This window comes from Equus caballus, chromosome 25, assembly GCF_041296265.1.
Source record: "Equus caballus isolate H_3958 breed thoroughbred chromosome 25, TB-T2T, whole genome shotgun sequence".
Taxonomy (NCBI): domain Eukaryota; kingdom Metazoa; phylum Chordata; class Mammalia; order Perissodactyla; family Equidae; genus Equus; species Equus caballus.
The window spans coordinates 37037082-37046913 of NC_091708.1; the positions used below are offsets into that span (position 1 = coordinate 37037082).

A 9832-nucleotide genomic window follows, 5' to 3' on the forward strand; every position below is an offset into this window, starting at 1 on the left:
CGGTGCACCGCTCGGTGCAGGGGAGAGGCGGGCGCGATGTGTAGGGCTGGGGTGCCCTCTAGCGGCCGCCCTGCGCGCCATCTTGCCCCGCGGCCGGAGCTGCCCGGGATCAGGCGGCAGCGGCCCCGAGGGGAAGTCCCTTCTCCGAGCCCCCAGCGGTCCTGCCTGCTGCGGCCTCACCTCCCCGGGCTGAGAACTGTCTCCCAGTCTCTCTCTCCTTGTGGCTTCCCGGAGACCCCACAGCGGCTGCGCGTCCCGCCCCGATTGCCATGGAGACCGCTTGTACACAGTTCCCCCTTCCCCTCCTCCCTGTCCTAAGTGGGGGTCCGCGGGTCGGACCGGCGCCTGCCCAGGAGGAAGTCCCCCGGGCCGGGCGGCCGCGGGCCCATGAACAGCCGGGCCCCAGGGACGCTGGCCGTGGGGAGAGTGAAATTCTTCAGCCGGCACCGCGGGGAGGTGAGGCCCACGCGGGCTCTGCCCGGACTCAGCGCCTGGCTTTGGGTCTAGAGTGGTTCCTGGTTCTGCATGGTAGGAGCTCCAGAGTGTTCTCTGGGCTGCAGCTCCAGAATGGGCTCCAGGTTCTAAGCTCTGGTTCCCGAGAGCGCTCAAACTCCTGGCGGACTCGTGTTCTGTGGACTCCGGCTTTAGAGTGAACTCAGGGCTTAGAGTAGATTTCGAACTCCCAGTTCTGGGCTCCAGTTCTAGAGTGGGCTCTTGGCTCTGGGGTGCCCGTCTCTGGTTCTAGAGAAGGCTCCAGCCTCTGCCTCCAGGGAGGGCTCCGAACGTCAGGCTCAGATTATACGGGGCTCCAGAGAGGGCTCCAAGCTCTCGGCTCTGACTCGAGCGGGTCCTGGGTTCTGGGCTCTGGTTGGAGAGCGAGGCCGAGGTCCGAGCTCCAGCCCCAGGATCCTGGGGCAGTGTTTCCGGCTGGGATGGGACTACTTTTGTGCTCTCCTTCCAGGTCAACTCCTCCGCCTTCTCTCCCGACGGCCAGACGCTGCTCACAGCCTCCGAAGATGGCTGTGTGTATGGCTGGGAGACCCAGAGTGGGCGGCTGCTGTGGAGGCTGGGTGGCCACACAGGTGGGGCTCCTCAGCCTGGATGGGGAGACTGAGGCCCATGGGCCTGTCCTGGCATTCTGTAGGGCCTGCCTCTGATGTTGGAGCTGGGCATCCAGGCCAGACAGCCTGGGCAGGGCTGGGGCCGAAGGGCAAGGAGCTGGGACCTGGTCCCTGGACTCACAGAGCTGGACTCAGATCCTACTTTTGAAAAAAGTGTTTAAAAATATATATAATATTCATCGTCTTAACCATTTTTGAAGGGCACGGTTCAGTAGTAAGTGCCTTCACATTGCTGTGCAGCTGGGCTCCAGAACTCTTTCCATGTTGCAAAACTGAAACTCTATACCCGTTAAACTTCCCATTCCTCTTCCCCCAGCCCCTGGCAGCCACCACTCTGCTTTCCGTCTCCATGAATTTCGCCACTCTAAGCACCTGCAGAGGTGGAATCATACAGAATTTCCTTTTGTAGCTGGTTCATTTCACTTAGCATAATGTCCTTAAGGTTCATCTATGTTTTACCCACTTCTTTGTGATCACAGTCAGGTCCCCTCTCTGAGCCTCTATTTCCACCTCTGTAGAATGGGGATGGGTATGCAGCTGCTCCGCTGTCGGATGAGAGAATGCACGTAAAGTGCCTAGCACCCAATAAGGACTCGGTAGTTGTAATTATTAATTAAGGCGACACGAAAGAAAGTCTGGTGATTACAGGACAGATTAATTAGTGCTGTAATAGGGAAAGTCCAGGGGCTTGGGGGCTGGAAGCAGGCAATGAACCGAGGCCGGGCTGTCAAGTTTCTGGGAGGCACCTGCATTTGATTTGGGTATTGATTTTCCAAATGGGCAAATTGAGGTTCGCTGTTCCAGGCTGAGGCAGGAGGCCCGGGAATTTCAGGTGGCTGGAGGATGAGGGTTGGATGGGAGTGAGGAGAGGGGAGGTAGGTGATGAGGCTGGAGAAATTAGCAGGGTCAGACTTCAAGGGCCAGAGGGAGAGGGCGGGGCCCTGTGCCTGACCACACTGCCTGCCCCAGGCCCCGTGAAGTTTTGCCGCTTCTCTCCTGATGGCCGCCTCTTTGCCAGCACCTCCTGTGACTGCACCATCCGCCTGTGGGATGTGGCAGAAGCCAAGTGTCTGCAGGTCCTAAAGGGTGAGTGGACTGGGTGGAACTGAGAGCCAAGCAGCCAGGCCTGGGTTTCCTTTGGGACCTTGCTGTGTCCTTGTCTCCTCCTGGATCTGGTGCCTGCAGGTCACCAGCGGAGTGTGGAGACGGTCAGCTTCAGCCCTGACTCGAAGCAGCTGGCATCGGGTGGCTGGGACAAGCGGGTGATGCTCTGGGAGGTGCAGGTATGTGGAGGGGCAGCCCAGTGAGGCCTGGGATCCAAAGGAGACACACCCCCTCCACCCTGGCCCCAGAAAGGTTGTCCCATCTTCCCCACTGCCATGCCCACACCTGGCGTCCAAGACCCCTTTGCTTCTGGCATGCAGCTACCTCCCCGGGCCTCCCCCTACACACCAGCCCTTGTCCCTCAAGACCTCTGCCCATGAGGCTCCCCATGCTTCATGCCTGGGCTGCCCTCCTCTCCTTGAGGCCCAGGAATCCCCCCAGACCCTGTGTTGTGTCACATTACCCAGGCAGCCCCACAGGGAGGGCCTGGGTCTGACTCATCTGAGGCCTAGGTCCTGGCGAGGCTTCGGGCTGCCCTTTGCAGCAGCTCAGGGCTCTCTCCTCTAGTCTGGCCACGTGCTTCGCCACTTAGCAGGGCACCGAGACTCCGTCCAGAGCAGTGAATTCGCACCCAGCTCAGACTGCCTGGTGAGCCACCCCACCTCTGCCTGGGCCCCCCTAAGTTGATGAGGGAAGCTGTGACCCACACCCATTTTCCCACTGGGACTCAACAATGGTTAGAATTGGGTGCCTCTGCTCTTCTGACCCTGGCCAACCTAGGCACGAGGGTGGGCATGGGCCAGCTGGTCCATGCTCATGGCAGCTGTCTGCAGGCCACTGGCTCCTGGGACGCCACCATACGCATCTGGGACCTGCGGACGGGGACCCCAGAGGTCTACCAGGAGCTGGAGGGCCACAGTGGCAACATCAGCTGCCTGTGCTACTCAGCGTCTGGCCTCCTGGTAAGCTGGCTGCAAGACCCTTGGAGGGTCACAGGCCATTTTGGGGCTCAGTGAGCATGCAGGCCCCAAAACATGGGCTGAGAACTGTCTGCTGTCCAGGCATCTGGCTCCTGGGACAAGACCATCCACATCTGGAAGCCCTCGACCAGAAGCCTGCTCCTCCAGCTCAAGGGCCACGTCACCTGGGTGAAGAGCATAACCTTCTCCCCTGATGGGCTGCAGCTGGCCAGCGCTGGCTACTCGCGCATGGTAAGCCCTTCCCACCAGGCTGCTCCTCTAGCAAACTCCGACCCCCCATACTCCCTCAGCACTCCATGTCCAGAAACGCCCACATCCCTGTATGCCCTTAAATAAGACGGTGCCAAAAGCAGGAGCCAGACTTCTGTACCTAGTGTGTGGCATTAGGGCCTGGGCTGGCCCAGATGTTACGGGCATTGACATTCCTGTGACTCAAATAGTTTCAGGGAAAGGAAATGGGGACTGCACCGAACCCTGACACAAGATACTACGCTGGGCATTTTAAATACAACTCAAGACAACGGCACCCAGACCAAGAATTTAAGGTGTTGGCTACGACTGACCCCATGGTGACTGCAGAGGCCAGACTTGCTTGGTGAGGCCTCCCTCCCTTTCTGCTTGTTTTGATTTCCAGGTCAAAGTCTGGGACTGCAACACGGGAAAGTGCATGGAGACGCTGAAGGTGAGGCCTGTGGCTGAGGCACCCAAAGGTGCGTGGGCGGACCTGGCAGGGGAGGCCGGGGTGGACAGGACTCACTGCCAGAGCCCAAGGCCGTGCTGTTGGCAGGGAGTCCTGGACGTGGCCCATGCCTGCACCTTCACCCCAGATGGGAGGCTCTTAGTGTGTGGAGCTGCAGATCAGGCAAGACGCCAAGTCCACCGCAGTCAAATCACGCAGGCTCTCTCGAAGATGACACCACCTCGGATGGCTCCTGGACCTCATGCCCTGCGTCTCCCTGCCCAAGGCGCAAGGGGCCCGGTGGAATGAACCTGGGAAAGGACAGTCAGGCAGCCCTCCACCACAGGCCCAAAGTCACCACCACAGGGCACCCAATGATCCCTGTGGTCAGAACCGTGCCGGCCCCAGACCAGGGCGGCTGACGCTGCGCAGGCATGCTGACATCCACCCGGCACCTGGTAACCATGACCAGGGCCACGCCAGCCCCTCTCCAGCCCGGTTAGTTGAGACACCGCAAACACAAAGCACCACCAGCCAGTTTGTGTGTTTTATTGAGGCGGCGACTCTCAGGCCTTGACCGCGTACTTCCGCAGGGGGTACAGCCGCTCCTTCCGCTGTTGCTTCTTGGTCTTCAGGTTCTCTTCGTGCTTGTTGAGCCGGCGGCGCATGGCACGTGTTTTCTTGGGCCGCAGATCCAGGGGCTTGTACTTCTTGCCCTGGGTGATGGAGAGCAGGAGACTGAGGGCCATGGTTTAGGAGCTACTGCAGTAGCCGAGAGAGCCCCAGAGGCTGGAACTAATAAGGCTCTGCGAGGGCGCTGGGAGTGACTGAGGGAGGGGCGTAACTGGGGTGGGCAGAGCTGTGACAAACAGCCCAGTAGGGGACTGTCAATATGGGACTAGAGACGCGGAGATGTCAGCAGTGCACTTTGCTTACTAGCTCACTTAATTTCCCCCAGTTCAAGTCGGGGGGATTGTCCCCATTTCCTTTAAGTCTGTGGACTCGGTGGGCTGAGATGTGAGAGAAGTTGCTGAAATCTCAGTGAAGCTCTGGCTGAACTGGCCATGCGCCCCCTCCTCCGTGCTCTTTCCGCCTGACTGATCCCCAGCCATGGAGTCAATGTCACACCCCAACCCAGTGAGGGGTATGTGGCACCCACCAAGTCCTGGGGCCAGTTACGGTTCTCTTAAGTTATATAAGAGAGTGTGTGGGGCTTAAGCTGGTGCTTGATGAACTTGAAGGGTCTGTCAGGTACTGTTCCCTGTGATAACATCCCCACTTAATCCATGAGTCTCAGAGGGGAGATCTGGCATGGCCAGTGTCACCCCACTACGAGGGGCACAACCCCCTTCCCACCACTCCATCATCTCACCATCCTGGCTCCCATTCCCCTCCTCCCGCTCATTCCCACCACGCTTGCTCCCCAGGGAGCAGCTCTACCCTAGGGCAGCTCTCATGCCCTCTCCTTCCTGTGCTCTGCAAAGGTCCCCTGGGCCCTGCTCAAGGAGCACCAGCCTGGGGGAAAGACTGAACAGCTAATAGCGGCCCACTGGTGGGGAGCAGGAGAGAAAGGTAAGTTTCACCTCCCAACTGGCAACGGCCTCAAGAGCAGGCAACACGGATGCCAGTTGAAAGCAGGGAAGACAGAGCCTGCACACAAGTCCTGCAGAAAGGCAGCTCCGGCCCCTTCAGGCTGCCCACCGCCCAGAGGGGTGGGCACATGGCAGGCATGTGTGAGGCGAGTGGGGTTCGGGGGAAACAGCCTGGAACAGAGAACAGAGAAAGGCTAAGCGGGAGCCGAGGGCCAGCTCTGGAGGAACAGTGGAAGCACGGGTCTGCCGCCCACGTTCCTCCTGGGACAGGGTAGGGCCTCGTCCATTTCACGTTTACTAAGCCCCTTAGAGCTCTGCTGTCCAGAGTGACCACTAGCCAACATGCTGTTCCCTATAAAATTCAGGCCTTCCGTCACCAGAGCCACGCCAGGTGCGCCACAGCGCGCAGCCAGGTTACCGCATTGGCTGGCACAGACAGAACGCTCCCAGCGCTCAGTGTGCTGGCCGTGCTGAGGCAGCGCCCTCGCCTCTACCATGACCGAGCGCTGCCTGTTCCTCCTGGCCACCTCTGCGTACATGGTCCCCTCAGCCCGATGAGCGCTTCAGACCCAATGCTCAGAAAGACACTCCCATGCACAAATGTGTGCAGATCCAGGGGTGGCAGTTCCCTGCCCCGTGCTAGCGTCTCCTGGGCAGCCCACCCAGGCACATGACCGATGGCTTTTTTGACGTGTCAAAGCCAGTTATTCAAACCTAACCCGGGTGTTGATGTGAAGCCATTTTGCAGATGTAATTAAAGCCTCCAATCAGCTGACTTTAATGAAGAGAGATGAGCCTGGGTCACTTGGGGGGGGGGGGCGGGGGGCGGTCCAGTCAGTAGCAAGGCCTTTAGGACAGGGCTGAGGCCTTCCTGAAGAAACCCCACTGCGGACAGCAGCGCCACCCCGGGCGAGGAGTCCAGCCTGCCCAACGTGATCTCTTCCGACAGCCAGGCTGACTCTGGGCTTCCTACCCCCACAACCACAAGCCAATTCCTTCCAACCAATCAAACACCTGTGTGCACACACGCATGTCAAGTCTCCTATTGGTTCTGCTTCTCTGTTTGAACCCTGATAACACCAATCTTAAGACGACCAGAAAATGGTTTGTAAAAAACCTAGGCTGAGGTCCCAGACACCTGCGGAAGTCTCCCAGCAGCGCTCCATCCACTCCTCCCCAGGACATGGTTGGAACCCAGGTCAAATCACTCCACTAATTGTAGGTGACTCTGGGCAACTTACACTCTAAGCCCTGAGATCCTTATCTGAAAGCTGAGGCTGGGCAGTAACCGACACAGTGCTCATAAGACAATCAGAACATTAAACAGGTGATCCTCATCGACTGCCCAAGCTCACTCAGGTGGTGAGCCGGATTCAAAGCCCAAGTCTCCAGCCAGACTGCCCCACACCGTGGATTTCTGACAACTGCAGCCCTGAGGAGCGGCAGTGTGTGCTGCCCAACGCCGGTACAAGATGCTGGTAAGAGGACAAAGCCATCGACAAACTGGGAAGGCTCTGGAAAGCCCAGCTATGTCTGGGCAAGCCCTGTGCCATGCACTCCAGCAGGAGCAGCTCTCCACACTGCCCCTCTGGCCAAGGGAGGGCCGGAACTTTGCTCCCTGAAGCCAAGCACCACCCCCAGACTCACCTTGTAGAATTTCCTAAGGTTCTCTTTCTGAGTCTGGTTAATGACGGTGAGAACACGGGCGATGGATTTGCGAACAACTCGGCTAAAAAAGAGAGACATCAGTGAAGATGGGGAAGACACACAGCCCTCCCCAAGGTATCTCCTTCAGGGCCCCACCCACATGCCACAGGGCAGGGGCATTCCCCAGCAGCCCATCCAATCACCCAGGAGACAAATGGTCTGGGGGTGGGGCCTGAGACTATAGGAGATGGGCCCCCAGGAGTGGGGACAAGGAAAGGCTGGAGTGTCCAGTGCTTTTGAGGAGCTGTGAAGTGTTCATCAAGGAGGCTTAAAGAGGACAGGTGGGGCAGATCAGGAAGGATCTTCCATCCCAGGCCATGAGGGCTATGAAGACCTAACCAACGTCGATCTGAAAGAGCTGGCTGAGGGAATGATGCCACAAGCTGGGCACCAGGCTAAGCTCAAGGAACCACAGGAAGGCCTCTGGGGAGGGAGAAATGAGACATCTGGGAAGTCGAAATGCTCTGGGGGAGGGGGCTGAGGACAGGAGCAGGCTGGGGATAAGTGAATTGGTAGTCGTGTTGATTATGAGGCATGTTGGGGGGCCCAGGGAGGGTCACTCAGGCTGGTGAACGTGATACAGAGGATCCAGCACCCAACCGGCTTACGTGTTCAACTCATCCAATCCCCTCCCACCACCGCAGGAAGGTTGCGCGGGGCCCATTTTCTATCAGCGGAAAGGAAACTTTGGCAGGTGGGCCAACTGGCCCATCAGGTAGGATGGGGCAGAAGTGGAATCGGTACCCAGGTTGACTGACTGCAAACCCACGTTCCTTTCACAAGTCTTGATTCTCGACCCACGTGGATCAGCAAATTACACTACAACTCAAGTAAAGGGAGGAAGGCGCTCATCTCCCAAGTGAGCGAGTGGAGCAAAGACCCAGGAGCTGTAGGAGGCGTCCAGGCAGGATTCCGAAGCAGCATTAAGCCGGGTCTCCAGGGCCTGGAGAGGCTGCGCGGGAAGGGCGGGACCTTCCGACCCACGGATCCTCTGAATGGCACTCCAACGGACACCTCCTTAAGGCAACTTGGAAAATGCACAAATGCTCCCGAGCTACACGCGTCCCCCAAGTCTGGAGGGCCGCGGTCCGGCCGCCGGTCACTCACATCTTGGAGAGCTTGGACGCCGCGCCGCCAGTCACTTTGGCGACGCGCAGCTGGGACAGCTCCACCTTCAGGTCGTCCAGCTGTTTCAGCAGCTCTTCCTTCTTCTTGCCGCGAAGGTCTCGAGCCTTAATCTTGGCCTGCGCGCAGGAAAGGGACCTGGTCAGATGCCCCGCAGGCCGTCCGCCCTCGGCCGCCCTCCCGTCCACCCACGCCGCGGCCAGGCCGTGGGGCGCGCGCCTCGCCCTGCGCCTAGAGCGCGCTGGGGCCCGGCATCCCCAGTGGGCCGTGCCTCGAGCAGGATAACCGGGGCCCCGGTATCGCCCCCTCGCCCAGGCCTGCCACGAGCCGGAGCCGTTACCCCATTCCGCAGACGGGAAGACGGAGGCCCCGGGAGCGCGCGCACCCCTCCTGGCCCAGGCCGGCGCGCGGAGAGGGCGGGAGGCCGGCGGTGGCGGAGCTAGGCCATTCCGCCCCGCGCCCCGCAGGCTCGGCCTGCAGATGGGACCCCAGCGCTCGCCCCGCGCCCCCCACCGCAGCCCCTGAGTCCCACAGTGCGCGGATGGCACCCGATTCCCCTGCTCTCACCATGGCTTCACAAGCCGCCGCGACCGCCGCCTGCTCGGAGGGAAAGAGGAAGGGGGCGGGGCCGACCTCCGCAACTACTGCCGGGTGGCGGCAGGTGCGGCCAATGGCGCTGCGGCGGAGGAGCCCAGGCCCCGCCCCCGACACGCCCCCCGCCCCCGCCGCGGGTTTCGCTGTGGTTACGGCCCGCCCAGCTCTGCCCGGAGCAGCCCGAGCCCGGCTTCCGTAGTGCCCGTGTCTTCCTGCCGCACCTGAGATGACTTAGGTCGGCCTCACGCCCTCAGGAGCGCAGCTGGGGAAACCAAGGCTCGGGGTGAACGGAGGTTTACCGGAGGTGGCACAGTGAGGACTCGGATTCGTCCAGTCATTTATTCATTCATTCATTCATTCATTCGAGAAAGTTTTGCTGGTCGCCCAGTCTGTGCTGCTCTGAGCTGGGTGCCGGTGTTTTGGGGGTCGAGGGGATGGGGTTGAAGGTTTTCAAAGATGGATTTTCATGGCCCCTGCCTTGGAGGAATTTACAGTCCGAGGTGGGCGGGGAGGGGCGGGGTCAGACAGCCATAATCTAACTCCATAAACGTTGACCTGGTGGAGGCAGCATGTGGCAGACGAAAGAGCATTCATGGCCTTTAGTGAACCCGGCCGGGTTTTCAAAATCTTGCTCTGTTACCGGGTGCTAGCTGAGACTCTTGGCAAATCCCTTCCTCTTTCGAGTCTCAGTTTTCTCACCCATGAAATGGGGTATTTATGAGGATTAGGAAGATAAAGTGTAAAACTCTTAGCCCAAGACCGGAAGCGTAACAATCGCTCAAAATATCATCGGTTATGATGTTCCCAGTGGAGTGCACGCTTGAGTTGGGCCCTGGAAGTTTAAGGGAATTCACAGAGCAGGGAAGATGCCCAGGCTTTCTGACTGGGCACTTTCGTTGTTGCCCCAACCAGCAAGCATAATCCATGCTC

At 59.5% G+C, this 9832-nt stretch overlaps 2 protein-coding genes across 11 annotated transcripts; one reads left to right on the forward strand and one right to left on the reverse strand.

Moving 5' to 3' along the window:
• The first annotated feature begins 288 nt into the window (after positions 1-288).
• On the forward strand, positions 289-4421 carry WDR38 (WD repeat domain 38). 10 transcript variants are annotated; one of them, XM_023628847.2, is made up of 10 exons: positions 289-456; positions 962-1082; positions 2091-2207; positions 2307-2404; positions 2793-2873; positions 3059-3187; positions 3287-3436; positions 3646-3750; positions 3840-3915; positions 3993-4421. In XM_023628847.2, the coding sequence occupies exons 1-10, from the start codon at positions 388-390 to the stop codon at positions 4304-4306; spliced, it is 1260 nt and encodes a 419-aa protein (XP_023484615.1). In that variant the 5' UTR covers positions 289-387; the 3' UTR covers positions 4307-4421. The 10 variants fall into 10 exon arrangements, 9 of the variants coding, with proteins under 9 accessions (XP_023484615.1, XP_023484617.1, XP_023484620.1 ...); XM_023628849.2 differs by having other exon boundaries at positions 3840-3887; positions 3977-4421; XM_023628852.2 differs by having other exon boundaries at positions 3840-3887.
• RPL35 (ribosomal protein L35) lies at positions 4418-8989 on the reverse strand. The gene is made up of 4 exons (XM_001502048.7): positions 8876-8989; positions 8291-8427; positions 7124-7205; positions 4418-4600 (listed from the first exon to the last, which is right to left on the reverse strand). The coding sequence occupies exons 1-4, from the start codon at positions 8876-8878 to the stop codon at positions 4451-4453; spliced, it is 372 nt and encodes a 123-aa protein (XP_001502098.3). The 5' UTR covers positions 8879-8989; the 3' UTR covers positions 4418-4450.
• Between the last annotated feature and the right edge of the window lie 843 nt (positions 8990-9832).

What these genes read in the sequence shown, in the direction of transcription:
- WDR38 (XM_023628847.2), top strand. Translation starts at nt 388, where the DNA reads ATGAACAGCCGGGCCCCAGGGACGCTGGCCGTGGGGAGAGTGAAATTC. An exon ending in TGATGCTCTGGGAGGTGCAG is followed by an intron (nt 2,405 to 2,792) that starts GTATGTGGAGGG and finishes TCTCTCCTCTAG; the next exon opens with TCTGGCCACGTGCTTCGCCA. An exon ending in GCGCTGGCTACTCGCGCATG is followed by an intron (nt 3,437 to 3,645) that starts GTAAGCCCTTCC and finishes TGACTCAAATAG; the next exon opens with TTTCAGGGAAAGGAAATGGG.
- RPL35 (XM_001502048.7), bottom strand. An exon ending in GCGTCCAAGCTCTCCAAGAT is followed by an intron (nt 7,206 to 8,290) that starts GTGAGTGACCGG and finishes TCTCTTTTTTAG; the next exon opens with CCGAGTTGTTCGCAAATCCA. An exon ending in ACCTTAGGAAATTCTACAAG is followed by an intron (nt 4,601 to 7,123) that starts GTGAGTCTGGGG and finishes TCCATCACCCAG; the next exon opens with GGCAAGAAGTACAAGCCCCT.